Source organism: Muntiacus reevesi, chromosome 2 (assembly GCF_963930625.1).
Source record: "Muntiacus reevesi chromosome 2, mMunRee1.1, whole genome shotgun sequence".
NCBI lineage: Eukaryota > Metazoa > Chordata > Mammalia > Artiodactyla > Cervidae > Muntiacus > Muntiacus reevesi.
Genome location: NC_089250.1, coordinates 71730989 through 71747314, shown reverse-complemented (window position 1 = coordinate 71747314; position 16326 = coordinate 71730989). Strand labels below are relative to the sequence as shown.

Genomic DNA, 16326 nt, shown 5'->3' with positions numbered 1-16326 from the left:
TCATTCCTCTCCTTGTTGGCTGTTCTAACCCCTCAGCAGGAGTGCAAAAAGCTCAGCCGGCCACCGGCTTTCCTTAGAAGCCCTTCTTCAAGGCCACAAAGATGAGCCAGCTCTGCCTCTCTACAGCCCTTCTTGTGTTTCTTGGCACCTGATGGGTGAAACCAGGAACCAGTGCCAGGGTAAGTCCTGGCTCACTTCTCTTCTACAGGCTGGGGACAGGTGATGAGGGGAGTCCATGGAAGGCGCTGAGGTATAGGCATGGGGTGGGCGCAGCAAAACCTCTCTGCATTTCTTCCGGTAAATTTAGCAGTTTGCACTTCAGGGAAATTCCTTGACTCTCAAGAGGTATCATTATGTGTTCTGCTTTGTAAAAGACATATCCCACCTGATTCTACCAGATCAGGGACCTCATAACTGAAACCCTATTCCTGGTCCCTGCCTTGACCCTGATCCTACTGTAGCATCATAACAAAATCCAAATTTGACCCCTGTCTCCGTCCATGCCCCAGGCCCCCTGAAGCACTTGGAATTTTCTGTATATTCTCAATCACAAGATGAGTGAAAGATGGGACCTGAGATAGTATCAGGATGGGACTGGATTGCAGAACATGCCCTCAGGTGATTAGAGGGTTAGAACTCTCAAGCCCAGTCCCTCTGGGGACAGGAGAGGATACTGATACTGATTTCAGTCACCAATGGCCAAAGATTCAATCAAATTGTCTGCATCCAACCCTCAATTAAAACCCATGAACAATGGGTTCAGAGAGCTTCAGAGAAGGTGATACCATCGAGGGAATGTGAGGGGGGAGAGCCCTGAGAGGGCTTGGAGTGTCGGCATCCTCTACTCTCCATTTACCATAAGCTTTTCCACTTCCCTGTCCCTGAGTTTTATGCTTTACATCAACTGGGGACAGTAAATCAAGGACTTTCCTGAGTCCTGTGAGTGGTTCTAGTAAGTTATTGAACCTTACAGATGAGTCTTCGAAGCTCTCAGTTTATTGCCAGTTGGTCACACGTGTAAGTGACCCCAGGACTTGTGATCGACACTCGAAGAGTGGGCCGTCCTCAGGGAGGGAGCCCCCACCGTGTGGGGCCTGGTACCCTCTGCAGATTTGTGTCAGAAGTGAATTGACTCCTGGATGCCCAGGGGGCGTTGGGGAACCAGTTGCTGTTGGTAGAGACCCAGCATGTTTGGAGTCAGGGACAACACCCAAACTCACACTTCCCTATCATTTGTGTATGGTATCGGGGTCAGGGCCCTGAGACTATATTACGTGAGGCAGAGCACTCAGAACCCCCTCCCAGTTTTCTACATTTTCAGAGTTCCTGGCAGAATCATATACTTGATTAAATGTACTGTGACTTGTCCTGGTCCTACCACCGACATGTTTTCCATCCTGGGCAAGTCGTCTGCACTTTCCTCTCCTGAACAGGGGAACCAGGTTACATGACTTTTTTGAAAGGATTACCAGTCAACGAGCATAAAGAGTTTGACATTCATTGCCAATGATGTCCAATTTCCACCACAATGTTTTAGTCCAAAAGAATTTTCTACATATATTTCCTCACCAGCCCTCCAAAAAAATTTGTCTATCAAATAATGATCACTTCTCTGATGAAATTAATCAGAACATTGAGTGACAACTGGGCTTCTTACCTTCGAAGACCACTGTGGGAACAGCAGGCAATGCAGTACTTCCGGGAGTTTGCTCAAGACGCAACGACTGTTCTTTCCAAACTGGTAAAATATAAGTCAAAACTCAATGCAGCTCATTTTGTTGTCCTGTCAGGTGATTATTTCATTTTCTTATAGGGATATATGATGTTAGAGGAGACTCATAATTATATGGACAGATGAACAAAAGTGAAAGTGTCAATGGCTCAGTTGTGCCTGATCTTTGTGACCCCATGGGCTATAGCCTACCAAGTCTTCAGTCCAGGGAATTCTCCAGGCAAAAATACTGAAATGGGAAGCCATTCCCTTCTCCAGGGGATCTTCCTGACCCAGGGACTGAACCCAGGTCTCCTACATTGCAGATAATCTTTACCACTGAGCCATGAGGGAAGCTATATATACATATACATACAGGTATATAGAGAGAGACAGGTTTCATCATATATATATATATATATATATATATATATATATATACAGGTTTCATCATGATAAAATATAAGGAATATTATTATATCCAGAGTTTTCAATGATTGTGCACTTGAAATAAGGATGACATGGGAGATTCGTTTACATGAAAAATATGTATCAAATACTTAGGATTTTTGTCCCAGAATGCATATTTCTTGGTGTAGGAAAACAGCTGTAAACAAAATATAGTAAAATAATATGCCTTCTAAGAGGGATACAGGCAATGAAGACAGAGGGAAAATCCTTGCCAGGTCATGATGAATGTTGCAAAGAAAGAGAGTGATGGGGATTCAGGAGGTTTAGAGGGTCAGGGAAACACTCTGGAATAAGGAGGGCTTGAGCAGAGGCCGCCCAAAATGAGCCTGGTGTGTTTGCCCAGCAGCCAGGACCAGGGTGGCTGGAGCTGAGCGGGTGAGGGGAGGGGAGAGGGAGGGGATGAGGCAGAGAGGACGTGGGGGCAGGTCATGAGGAACCTTGTAGGACTTTATCAGAATCCGAATTTGACTCTGGGAGAGCTGGGGAATCACTGAGGGATTGGTCATGGAAGCCATGCGATAGGACTGAAGTTTTAAGAGGACCCCTGAGTCTGCAGAGTGGAGAGTGGCTCCTCAGAAATAAGAGCAGAGGCAGAGGCCCCTGGGCAGGCTGCTGCAGTGGTCCAGTGAGCCATGGTGGAGTGTGTACCCGTGTTGTTCCTTGAGTAGATCTCAGTTTTTTAGATCATAAATGACTTGCTCTGTTGAGGTTTCTCTGGAGGCTTCATCACAAATCCTTCAATCTTTAGGCATTTGTGATGGATTCACCCTCCACCTCTCACCCCTTCCTGAGGTGTGGGGGCAGGGAAAGAGGAAAGGTGGAAATGAAAATTCCCACACCCCCAATCAAGTGTTGGTTACCCTAATAACACACTCCTTCCTTGGCTTAGGCTGAGTGTTTACCAGTGAGTCATCTCCCTCACATGATAAAAGTCTCCTTGTTTCTCTCATCTCTCAGGAAACTTCAGCAGTGTTAGGAGTTCTGTGCCAAGAATAGGAAGAAGACCAAATTGATATTTCTTCATAGTGACAGCATCAGTATTCCCTCCATATTCCATGATTCCAGTGCTCGTGCTGTGACCAGAGGGAACACACTGGAGGGTTACAGCCCAGGAGCACATCAGCTTCCCCAGCTAAGTTCCTGCCTGGACCAGTGTCTGGTCAAGAGTAAGTGTCCATCCAGTGGGGAAGCTGTGACTGTGGTTGCAGAAAGGTGACCTGTGTCACACCTGTCATCTGAGCTAGGTGAGGGGGTCAGGGCATTGAGGTCCAAGTGAGATGATACGTGCTGGAGGCTGAAAGGAGGACATGGGCTCACACACTGCTATTCACTTGTAGGTCCTGTGATTTGTCTCATCCACTCACTGACCGTCCATCATGTACCATGTGCTGCTCTAGGTTCAGGGACGCTCCCTGAGTGAACATATTAGAATCACTATCTCCATTTACAGGAGACCCACAGGTAGAGTCAAATCTGAGAAGTACTTTTACTGGACTTTAGGCCCCTGCAGAGAGAAGCCAGAGGCATAATTTTGTAGGGAGATTACGCAATAAACAGGACTGACCCAGCTCCTCCCCTTCCCCACTCCCCTCCTCATCACCTGATCCCACCCCTCAGCCAGGATATTAAAAGCTCAGTCCATCTCCAGCATCCTCAGGAGCCCTCCTGCAAGGCCACCACCAAGATGAACCGGCTCTGCCTCTCCGCAGCCCTTCTCTTCCTCCTGGTTATCCTGGTGGACAGCACCCTGGTGTATGAACACCATACCCAGGATGAAGGTAGGTCCAGCCTCACCTCCCCTCTACAGACTGGAGGGAAATGATGGAAGTCTAAGGAAGGGGGCAGGGCAGGTGTTGGGTGGGTGCTGCCAACCATTTCTGGATTTCTCTTGTCATGTTGGGCAGGATTTTTGTTTGTTTGGTTTTGCTGCCTTGGACTTGCTGCCTATGCGATGACATTGTCTAGTTACAAGGGCTACCCTGGTTGTGGTGTGTGGGCTTCTCATGGTGGTTGCAGAGCCGGGGCTTGAGGCATCTGGGTTCAGTAATTGTGGTTCACCTGCTTAGTTGCAATGAGGCACATGGAATCTTCCCAAACCAGGGACCAATCCTTGCTCCCTGCGTTGGCAGATGGATTCTTAACTACTGGACCACCAGGGAAAGCTGAAGTTGCAAGCTTTGAACTCCACTGACATTATGACTCTCATGAGGAAATATATTAAATATATATATACATATATATGTGTGTATATGTATATACACACATATATATGTATATATCCCACTTAAATCTACCAGATTAGGAACCCCATTTGTGAGACTCTCTATTCTTGGTCCCTGCATTGTCCCTGAACCTCACTATAGTCTAGTAATAAAAAGATCCATATTTGATCCTTCTCATGACTTGGCCAAGGCCTCTTTAAACCTCTTGAAATTTGCTGACTTGAGGTGAGAAACTTGAGGTTATGAGATGAGTCACTAAAGGTGACTCAAGATATCTTCAGGATGGGGCTGGTCTTCAAGAAACCTCAAACACCCATTTAAAGGGTACAGATTTCACCACCTCTTACTCCAGCACCGCAGAGGACAGGGGAGGAAACTGAGAGTGAGATCAATCACCAGTGGCAGATAATCCGACCAATATGCCTGTTTAGTGAACCCTGGAAAGAGGTCCATAACTACTGGGTGCAGAGAGCTTGCAGGATGGTGGACACAGGAAGATGCTGTGAAAAGTCCTGTGCTCGCTAGAGCGTGGGGCCTGGGTACACCTCCACTCCCTCTGTGCCCTGCACGTCTCCTCCCTTGAGCTGCCTTGAGTTTTATTTTGCATAGTAATCTGGGAATAGCAAGCAAGGGTTTTCCTAGGGTCAGCTGCCAATTCTGTTCAGTAGTTGAATTTGAAGGTGGGGTCATAGAGGCCCTGATTTTAGCCATTTGGTCACAAGCATGAGTGACTGAGGACATCATGGCTAGCATCTGAACTAAGGGGAATTTTGAACACTCAACCTGCAGAATCTGCAGTAACTCCATGGATTTGAAACAGAAGTGAATTTCCTGTTGGGCACCCAGTGGCTGTTTGGGAATTGGTTTCTATTGGTAGAGGCACCGCATATTTGGTGTCAGGGAAACCTAGACTCACTCTCCCCTATGATCTCGGGGCTCAAGTGATGCTCCAAAAGTGGGGAGCAACGACAGTACACATGGCACCCAGAAACTGTTCTCGGTTATCTGTATTTTCAGAGCTCCTGGCAGAATCAGGCAGTGTATCCAACGTGTTGTACGTTTCAGTATCTTGTCCCGGCCCTGTCGCCCACATGCCATGTTTCCTGGGCAACTCATCTGCAATTTTCTCGTCTGAACGGGGATACACGTTACATGGGATTTTGAGCAGATTTGTTGTTTTCCTTCAGTTGATCAGTCTTGTCCAACTCTTTGCTACCCCATGGACTGCAGCACGCCAGGCCTCCCTGTCCATCACCATCTCCCGGAGCTTGCTCAAACTCATGTCCATTGAGTCAGTGGTGCCATCCAACCATCTCATCCTCTGCCATCCCCTTCTCCTCCTGCCTTCAATCAATCTTTCCCAGCATCGGGGTCTTTTCCAGCGAATAAGTTCTTTGTATCAGGTGGCCACAGTATTGGAACTTCAGCTTCAGCATTAGCCTTTCCTATGAATATTCAGGGTTGACTTCCCTTCGGACTGACTGGTTTGACTAGATTACCGGTCATGAATATAAAGATGTGAAACACATTTCAACTCTTCGCATGTGGTGAACTTGGTGCATTTTTAACTGGGATGTGTTAATTAATCTGAAAATAATTTGTCTACCTACTGGTCCTAGGCAAGAAAGAGTATTTGGGTGTCAAATAATGAGTGTTCCTTTACTTATGAAAAATAATCAGAAAGACCTGGGATGAATGAGCAGAGCCATTGCAGAGAAAACAAGAAACACAGCTCTGTGGTTGCCTTCTGGGACCAAGGTTGATACAGTATTAATAAAGTCTCCAGGCTCTTTCCCTTGTCCCCTTTTGACTATTACTTTACTATACATATTTGTATCCTGCCTTGTCCACTGTTGACTGTTCTTTTATTCTCCATATTTGATCCTTGCCTTAGTTCATGGCCCAGGTCTCCTGAAACTCTCTGAATTTACTGTCTTTCATAGGTCTGGAGACAAGCCAGAGACAGGGACGTGAGAACCGTTCAACAAAAGATCTGATTAAAAATATCATCGGTGGTGTGTCTAAAGGTGGGAACTTTCTGCAACTCTGGGGAGAGGAGAGGGCACTGAGATTGAGAACAGGCACCACTGGCCAACGATTCGATCAAAATGCCTGTTCAGTGAAACCTCAATAAGAATCCCTAAATATGCGATTCAGAGAGCGTTTGGGGTGGTAACACACGGCGGAGATGTGAGGGTCCCGTGTTCTCTAGGACATGGAGGCTCTCCACACCTCCACTTCCACTTTGCCCTGCACCTCTCACTCACATTGCTGTGCCAAAACTTATCCTTTATGATAACGTGAGATCCCTATGTGAGTGGTCTTCCTGAGTTTGGTCGTCAGATCTATTGCTTGATTGAACACCGAGGTGGAGTAATGGAACTTCCCAGTTTTAGACACTTTGTCAAATCATGAGTGAATCGGGACAAGATGGCTATCATCTGAGCTAAGGACAGTTTGAGCCCTCAACATGCAGAATCTGTACTAACTCCCCAGATTTCTATCAGAATTAAATTGCCTTGTTGGACACGCAGTGGGTGTTTGGAGGAATTGCAAGTTGTTTCTAGAGACACCACAAATTTGGTGTCAGGGAAATCCAGACTCACTCTCCCTGAGCATTGGGAGCTTGGGTGAGTCCTGGGGGCAGGGGAGTAATGAAAGTAGGACACTGCACCCAGTAGCTCTCAGCAGTTATTGATATTTTCAGAGTTCCTGGGAGAATAGGATTGTATATCAAATGGATTGTGACAGGGCAGTATCTTGTCCTGACCCTGCCACCCACATGCCATGTGTCCTGGGGAAAATCATCTGTGGTTTCCTCATCTGAACAGCAGATATCTGTTACATGGATTCTTTGAACATATTACCAGTCATAAATATAAAGAGTTTATTTACCTTTCATGGCCAGTTTTGCTCATTTTCCACCGGGATATGTTCATTTGAAAAGATATTTCTACCTACTGCTTTGGGGTGAGAAAGAATATTTATGTGTCAAATAATGATTATCCCTCTACTGTAATAATAAATCACAAAGACCCGGGATCACTGAGCAGAGCAATTGCAGGGAAAGCAAGAAACACAGCCCTTGTGTGGCTGGCTCCTGGGCCAAGGCTGATGTAATGTTAGCAAAGTCTCCAGGCCTTTTGCCTTGTCCACTTTTGACTATCATTTTATTATCCATATTTGAACCTTGTCCCAGTCCATGGTCCAAGACTCCTGAAAATTATGGAATTTTTGTCTTTCATAGGTGCCAAGATTGTCAAAGCAGGATCCGGTTTAGCAAATGAAGTGGCTAAAGCAATACATAAGAGAAAGAAAGGTTTGAACTTTCTGCTTCTATGGGGAAAAGGGAGGGCACTGAGATTGAGATCAGTCACCACTGGCCAACAATTTGATCAACATGCCTATTTAGTGAAACCTCAATAAGAATTCACTAATATTGGCATTCAGAGAGCATTCAGGTAACAAAAAGAGGTTATATGAGGGTGCTCGTCTAACCAGGACATGGAGGCTCCACACACCTCCACTTCCACTTTGCCCTACAGATCTCCTTCATTTCATTCTTTCTGAGTTTTATCTTGTACATTGATTGAGAACAATAAGAGTTTTCCCGAGATCAGTCACCGGTTCTACTGATTATTGTGCATGGAGGTGGGGTCGTGGAAACTCTCATTTTTAGTCACTTGGTCAGAAGCATGAGTGACTCGAGACCACTTGGCTGGCCTCTGAAGAGAGGACAATCTAGATCCCTCAGCCTGTGGCATCGGCCCAAACTCCACAGATTTTGTGTCAGAAGTCAGTTAACTGTTGTTCTCCCATTGGGTGTTGGGAATCAGATGGTGTTAGTGCAGAAACCACGTATTCCGCTTCAGGGAAAAACACAGACTCACCTTCCCTTGTGATTTGAGGGCCCACATGAGGCTTGGGGAGAGGTGAGTAGGGAAAGTAGGACTCTGCACCCAGAAACACTTACCAGTTATCTGTATTTTCAAGTTCCTAGCAGAATCAGGTAGTGTATCAAATGGGTTGTGACCTCACAGTATCTTATCCTGACCCTGCTACCCACATGATTGTGTCCTGGGGCAAGCCATCTGCAGTTTCCTCATCTGAACAGGGGAAACGTGTTACATGAGTCCTTTGAACAGATGACGAACCATGTATATAAATAGTTTATTCACATTTCATGGCCAGATTTGTCCATTTTCCACTATGGTGTATTAATCTGAAAAAAATTTCTCTGCCTACTTGCTTTGGACAAGTAAAGATATTTCTTTATCAAATAATGGTTATTCCTCTATTATTAAAACTAATCAAAAGAGGTGGAACCATGGAGCAGAGCAACTGCAGGGGGAGCAAGAAACGCAGCCCTTGTGTGGTAGGCTGGGGGACCAAGGCTGACACAACATTGCTTAAGTCTCCAGGCCCTCCCCCTTGTCTTTATTTGACTGTTATTATCTTATCCACTTTTGATCCTTTCCCTGTTTCATGGACCAGGCCTCCTGAAACTCTCGAAATTCACTTTCATAGGTCACGTGATGGTTTCCAGGGCACACCTCAAGAAACATACAGTAGAGGAGTTCCCAACACTCAATACTCAACACTTAATACTCAATGAGAAGAATAAAGGTTTTTTCTTTCTGTACCTCTGGGGAGAGGAAAGGGCACTGAGGCTGAGATCAGTCACCGCTGGCCAATGGCCAGTGGCCAGTGATTCAATCAATAAGCCTATTTCTTGAAACCTCAAGAAATGTAAAAATATTAAAGTTCAGAGAGTTTCCCGGGTGGTGAGCACAAGTTCATGATGTGAGGGCGCTGTGTTCACTGAGGCACGGAGGATCCACACACCTCCACTCCCCCTTTGCCCTACACATCTCCGCCATTGCACTATTTGTGAATTTCTCAGGTGTATTCATCTGAGAACAGTAAGGGTTTTCCTAAGTTTTGTCATCAGTTCCATTCACTTGTTAAACTTGGAAGTGGGGTCATGGAACCTCCACATTTTAGCCATTTGGTCACAAGTGTAGGTAACAAGGGAACACATGACCGGCACTAAAGTGAGGACAGCCTTGAGACCTGTGGGATCTGCACTAACTGCACGGATTTCATATCAGGCGTCAATTGACTGGGGGACGCCCAGCAGGTGTCTGGGGAATCGGCTGATGTTGATAGAGACACCACATATTTGCTGTCAGGGTTTAACCCAAGCTCACTCCGCCCTGTGACGCGGGGGCTTAGATGAAGCTTGGGACAGGGAAGCAATAAAACTAGGACACCGCATCCAGAAACTCTTACAAGTAAGCTGTATTTTCTGAACTCCTGGTAGAATCAGGTATTGTAATCGATGGTTTGTGACATCACAGTTACTTGCCCTGACCCTACCACCACATGCTTGTGTCCTGGGGCAAGTCATCTGCAGTTTCCTCATGTGAACCGGGAAAATGTTACATGAGTCCTCTGAACAGTTTACCAGTCATGAATATAAAGAATCTGTTCACATTTCATGACCAATTTTGCCCATTTTCCACCAATGAGTTAATCTGAAGAGGTTTATCCTTGCAAGAAAACATACTGAGGGCTCAAATAATGATTATACCTCTATTATTAAAAGAAGCAGAAAGACGTGGGATCATTGAGCAGATCAGCTTCAGGAGGGCAAAAACACATCCCTGTGTGGTTTGTCTCATGGGATTTAGGCTGAGAAAATATGAGTAAAGTCTCCAGGCCCTTTCACTTGTCCTCTTTTGAGTACTATTTTATTATTCATATATTTGATCCATATTTGATCTTTGTCCTGGTTCATGGTCCAGGCATCCTGAAACTCTTGGAACTTACTTTCTTTGGTAGATCATGAAACCACTCAGGGAAAGCAACCCAGGAAACTTCAGGTTTTGGGTTGTCTGCCAAAAAACTCAAACACCCGTTTAGAGGTTGGAAATTTCACCACTTTCTTGCCAGCCCCTCTGGGGAGAGGGGCAGGCTCTTTGAAATCAATCAGCAATGGCCGCTAATTCAGTCAAAGTGGCTATCTATTGAAAACCTCCTAAAAATCCATAAATATTTGGGTTCAGAGGCTTCAGGGTTAACGATTACCAGGACAGACTATTTTATTATGCTCTCCAGGGGTTGAATGTTAGAGGGAGATTGATCTTTATGTTGATGTGCCCCATCATCCAGGTGATTTTGTACTAAAAGGAAATCAATTATACCCATTCTATTTGATGACCTTGCACTTGTGGGGAGAATGAAATGGGAGTTAGAAAGTCCCTATAAAGCACTGTTCTTGGGGATGGGGACACAGCTATCCAAAAAACATGGCAAAATAATTTGCCTTCTTGGAAGGTGACATAAAAATAGCAAAGGGGAGAAATGCTATGGTAGGTTATCAGTTTCTTGAAGATAGAGAGTGAGGCAGAGAAAGGATGCTGTCCTTTTTCTCTACAGGGTGAAGGAAACCTTCTGTGATAAGGAGGCATGGAGCAGAACTGCAGAAATAAGGTGCCTGTTTGTGTCTGAGCAGCAGGAGGGACCAGGGGAGCTGGATACGAGAGGGTCTATATGAGGGAAAAGGAGTGGAAGGGGATGAGGCGCAGAGGCCATAGGAGCAGGTCGTGAGGACGCTTGTAGGGCTTTTTAAGAGTCAGAATTTGACTCTCAGAGAAAAAGGGACTCATTGAGGGATTGGTCGTGATGGAGCCATGTGAAAGGACCGAATAATAACAGAATCCTTCAGGCTGCAGTTCAGAGAGTGGCCTCAAGGGGGTAAAGAGCAGAGACAGAGCCCCAGTGAGCAGCGCGCTGCAACTGTTCTCACCGAGTGTGTATCTCTGTTGTTCCCTGGGTGGATCCCGGGTCTCTTGAATAACATGAATGTCTTGTTTTGTTGAAGTTTCTATGGAGGCTTCATTACCTAGTCATGATGCATTAAATCATTAGCCATTGGAGATTGGTCAATAGATGGTTCCGTTACCCTCCCTGAGGTTGAGCGAAGGAGAGGAGCAGTGGATAGGAGATCAGGGGAAGGGTAGGAATGAAAGGGCCCACCCTCCTGTAGGCAGTTAATCAGAGCCCATTCTGGTCTCATTAGAGTCTTTCCAAACTCAACCACTTCACATACCAAAAGACACTTTTACTGTTCTCATCACAAAAGAAATACCAAGGTTTTTAGGCTCATTGTCAGGAAAATGATGAAAAAACAAATGTGTATATTTCTCCTTCTATACACAATATATAGTATCAATATTCATTTATAGAATTCCCATGAGGTAACTGAAGTAAACACAGTGTTATGTTTTCTTCATGCCTTTTTCCATTATAGCATGATTTCTTCACAATTTTTATTAAAGATGGAAAGCTTTTACCATACACATAACATGGAGAATATTAATAATATTATAAAGCTCAGGTATCCAGACCCAGTAATTATTGACATATAGGGAATATTTTTTACCTTTGTCCTTTTGTTGTTGCATAGTTGTGGAATTTTTTTTCTTTTTTGAGCATCTATGTATTTATTTGGGTGGGCGGGTTATTAGTTGGGGGTCCCGGGCTTAGCAGTTATGCCCTGTCGACTTAGTGTCTACAGCGTTTGGGACTTTAGCTCCCTGGCAAGGGATTGAACCTTGGACTCATGCATTAGAAGGTAGATTCTTAGCCACGGGATTACCAGGGAAGTCCTATAGAACTTTTAAGGCTATTCAAAGTCATTGTGCCAAATTTTCTTATAAGACATCATGAGGAGATATACATTTGTACATGATTACTATATCATGTCACCCCTAGCAACATTCATAATTAGTCCAAAAAAGGAAGTTTTCAAATGGGCTTTTCAATTTGACCATCGCCCACAACCCTAACATTCTCTATTCCAAACAAACTGGTGGTTCTAGTTGTTGCCCTTGTATGGAGCTGTGATGACCGTCCACATAACCGATGATTGCCCCTCTCATTCCAGCAGATTCTAGGCCTGACTTCTGCCTGAAGCCTAAAGTAGTAGGTCCCGGCAAGGCCTCGCTGCGCAGGTACTTCTACAATGCCAAGACCGGTCACTGTGAGCCGTTTACATACGGCGGTTGTGGAGGGAACAGAAACAACTTCCTAACACTGGGGGACTGCAGGCAGATCTGCCATCCAAAGGCACAGTCCCTGTGGTAAGACGGGGGCAGGGCAGGGTGGGAGGGGAAGGGCTGGGCAAAGAGGCGGGGCTCTGGGGGCCACACGCCACTCACCCTGCAGAGTCCTCCCCCTCGCTGCTGCCAGGAGGGGAGGCTGCAGCGTCCTGTGAAACCCACACTGAGCGAGTTCTCCAGGGAGAGAAGGGCAGGTCAACCCCCGATGCCTCTTTGTGGGCATCTGAGCCTGATCACATGCTCCTCTTTCTTAGATGGGAACTCTGACTCAGCCACCCTCCAGGGCAGGTCTGCCGTGCTCCTGAGCACTCCACCTAGACTTGGAAAGTTCACTTCTTCCTTGTAGGCCGTTCGGGTCATGGGGACTCTGGTTCTGTGTGTTTTGGAAAATCTAGGATCTGTCAAGATGACCAGTGTCCGGGTCTGAGGCTACAAATGATGGCACTCAGCAAGTTCCTTTCTTTTTGCAGAGGACACGTGGAGACTGTCTCCCGGCAAATGTGAAGTCCAAGGAGGATCTCTGCAGGGCTAGGCCGTGGCTGCTTCTACACCATTCAGTCCCCTCGCAGTTCTTCTCTCCCCTACCCTCCACAGCAGAGCCTGCCTATTTCCTCTCCTCCGTGGTCTTCACGCCTTTTCTGTCTCATCCAGCTGGCTCTCAGCACCGTGAGAACATGTCTTCCCTTTATCCCAAGCACTTTGCACAGTTCCTGACACCAAAGAGACAGTTCTATTTGAGGAAGGAAGGGAGGGAGGAACATTCCTCATGACCAGAGTAACTACAGAGCCTGCGGTTTATCACAGGATTTTTGTTTTCACCCCCATCCTCATGGCATCCTCACCTTCATCCCCTGCCCACCATCACTGCTCTCCTTGTGGGTGGCCAAGGCAGAATTTCCAGCATCCAGTTCTCAGCATCCATACTGAGAGAAGAGTTTGGGATAAAGAAGCCCCTAAACCCCAGAATGATGCTGCATTTTCCTTTCTGTAGCTTTAGACACTGAGGGTTATATTTTAATAAATGCATATTAAAATTAAACTGGCTGGAATGGAGTCTGTTGTTCGCAACTACAAACCTTAACCAATAAGGTCCATGGAAATTGTGGTCCTTCTCACAGTTCTGCAGAGCAGTGGACACCTCCCATTTCCCTGTCCAGACACTGCCCTACCAGGTATAGGAAGCAAACCCATTATAGCATCATTGACCTCTTAGTAGCCACACCAAGCTACACAGAAATGTGCTAGACACACACCTCAACATGACAGCTTTTATCTCATTCTTCTAAGTTCAATCAAGTTTGGGAGCAGGTTGGACTCTCAGAAGGAGAATGGACATGAGGCTCAGTTGTCCACTCTTCTAAGAAATCCGATTCCCTGATATCATATGTGGGGAGGGGGCTTGTTAGTTCAGTTACAGAAAGACAACCACCTTTTAGTGCCTCGGGCTCTGTGTTAGCATTTTCCCTGCATTTTTCTATAATCTTCCTAAGAGTCCTTCAAGGAAGGAAATGGAGGCATGGAGATGACACTTGGCTGTATTCATTTCCTCACACGGCAGCTTCCAAGTCTCCTAAGTAGATACACTTTGATGATGTTTTCCAGCTCTGCCTCTGGAAAGATGTAGGACAGAGGCACCTTGGGAAAATAGAGAATATCTCTTTCACAACAGATGAGTAAAGTGAGGCATGGGGACCACAGGAAGCACAGTAATGACATAAATGACAGCATAGATGGTGCTGGTGCTGTTACTCACTTCCTCAGAGTCTGGGGAAATTATTCAGCATCTCTGAGTTTCCCTTTATTCAGTTATAAAATAAAGATAACAATCTTACTTGTTAATACTTCTAGCCAGAGACCAGTAGAAACACCCCTGTTCCTAGATGAACTTCCATTCCTAGTTGAACTCATTGAGTTTATTACTCACTGCAGCAAGGAACAGGAATCATCTTGGAAAACAATATGCTGTCTTATTAAGAAAATGTTATAAAGAACTTACAGGATGTGGGCTGTACTAGGTGATTTGATGGAGGGTTTCAGGAAGCTGTCTTTGCTCTGGATGAAGGCTGTGAAGAAGTGGGGTAGTTCTCTGACTAGGTATCTTAATGTTAAATCTAAGAAGGCTTAAATTCATCAAGGCTCTGAGAGCTGTACTTGGTCAAGAAGTAGAAGTCATTCAAGACAGGAAGGTGCTTTGATCATATTGGTGCTTTCTGTAATTTAGCTCCTTTTGTCAAAGCTTAATATGATTACCCAGTGTACTGCTATTTTCTAGATCTTTCACAAACAGAGAATGGCCTCATCTGACGCTGAAGTTCGGTAAAATGTTTATGTTGAGCAGAAGAACATAAGGACCATTGTGGTACCAGCCCAGGTCTTGGAACTCAGAAGTTGCTTTTCTCTTTCTCTAGCAATCTCATAGAGTCATGATGAGAATAAGAGAGTTGTATTTGTTAAACGCTTTGTCTGTCCAAGTACTGGCAGAGTAACCATTTAGTGAATGTCAGATAGATAAGAGTAATAGTAATACTGCAAAAATATAAATTATTTAACTTTTATCAATAGTTATTAATTTATAGCAGTATTAAGTTAGAGATACCAAGGAAACATTTTATGCAAAGATGGGTACAATAAAGGAGAGAAATGGTATGGACCTAACAGAAGCAGAAGATATTAAGAAGAGGTGACAGGAATACATAGAAGAACTATACAAAAAAGATATTAATGACCAAATAATCATGATAGTGTGATCATTCACCTGGAACCAGACATCCTGGAGTGTGAAGTCAGGTGGGCCTTAGGAAGCATCACTACGAACAAAGCTAATGGAGGTGATGGAATTCCAGTTGAGCTTTTTCAAATCCTAAAAGATGATGCTGTTAAAGTGCTGCACTCAATATGTTCAGCAAAGTTGGAAAATTCCAAATTTCAGCAGTGGGCACAGGACTGGAAAAGGTCAGTTTTCATTCCAGTCCCAAAGAAGGGCAATACCAAACAATATTCAAACTTTGCAGCCAACTGCATTCATTTCACATGCTAGCAAGCTAATGCTCAAAATCCTTCAAGCCAGGCTCAACAGTACATGAACCGAGAACTTCCAGATGTTCAAGCTGGATTTAGAGAAGGCAGAGGAACCAGAGATCAAACTGCTAACATCCAGTGGATCACAGAAAAAGCAAGAGAATTCCAGAGAAACATTTACTTCTGCTCCATTGACTACGCTAAACCCTTTGACTGTGTGGATCACAACAAACTGTGGAAAATTCTTCAAGAGACGGGAATACCAGACCACCTGACCTGCTTCCTATGAAATGTATATGGAGGTCAAGAAGCAACAGTTAGAACCAGACATGGAACATCAGAATGGTTCCAAATTGGGAAAGGAATATGTCAAGGCTGTATATTGTCACCCTGCTTATTTAACTTATATGCAGAGTACATCATGTGAAATGCTGGGCTGGATGGAGCTCAAGCTGGGATCAAGAGTGTTGGAAGAAATATCAATAACCTCAGATATGCAGATGACACCACACTTAACATCAGAAAGTGAAGAGGAACTAATGAGCCTCTTGATGAAAGTGAAAGAGGAGAGTGAAAAAGTTGGCTTAAAACTCAACATTCAGAAAACAAAATCATCACATCCAGTGCCATCACTTCATGGCAGATAGATGGGGAAACAATGGAAACAGTGAAAGACTTTATTTTCTTGGGCTCCAAAATCACTGCAGATGGTGGCTGTGACCATGAAATTAAAAAACACTTGCTCCTTGGAAGAAAAGCTACAACAAACCTAGACAGT

The 16326-nt window shown here is 45.0% G+C and overlaps 1 protein-coding gene across 1 annotated transcript; it reads left to right on the top strand.

Annotated features, from left to right (window-relative positions):
• Positions 1-3833: 3833 nt before the first annotated feature.
• LOC136158019 (trophoblast Kunitz domain protein 1-like) lies at positions 3834-13535 on the top strand. Its single transcript, XM_065919803.1, has 5 exons — positions 3834-3960; positions 6348-6431; positions 7652-7723; positions 12356-12551; positions 13001-13535. Coding segments are annotated over exons 1-5 (447 nt in total). The 5' UTR covers positions 3834-3866; the 3' UTR covers positions 13002-13535.
• The last annotated feature ends 2791 nt before the right edge of the window (positions 13536-16326 follow it).

Coding starts and splice junctions, on each gene's coding strand:
- LOC136158019 (XM_065919803.1), top strand. CDS start 3,867: ATGAACCGGCTCTGCCTCTCCGCAGCCCTTCTCTTCCTCCTGGTTATC. Junction 3,961..6,347: donor ACACCATACCCAGGATGAAG/GTAGGTCCAGCC, acceptor TGTCTTTCATAG/GTCTGGAGACAAGCCAGAGA. Junction 7,724..12,355: donor AATACATAAGAGAAAGAAAG/GTTTGAACTTTC, acceptor CTCTCATTCCAG/CAGATTCTAGGCCTGACTTC.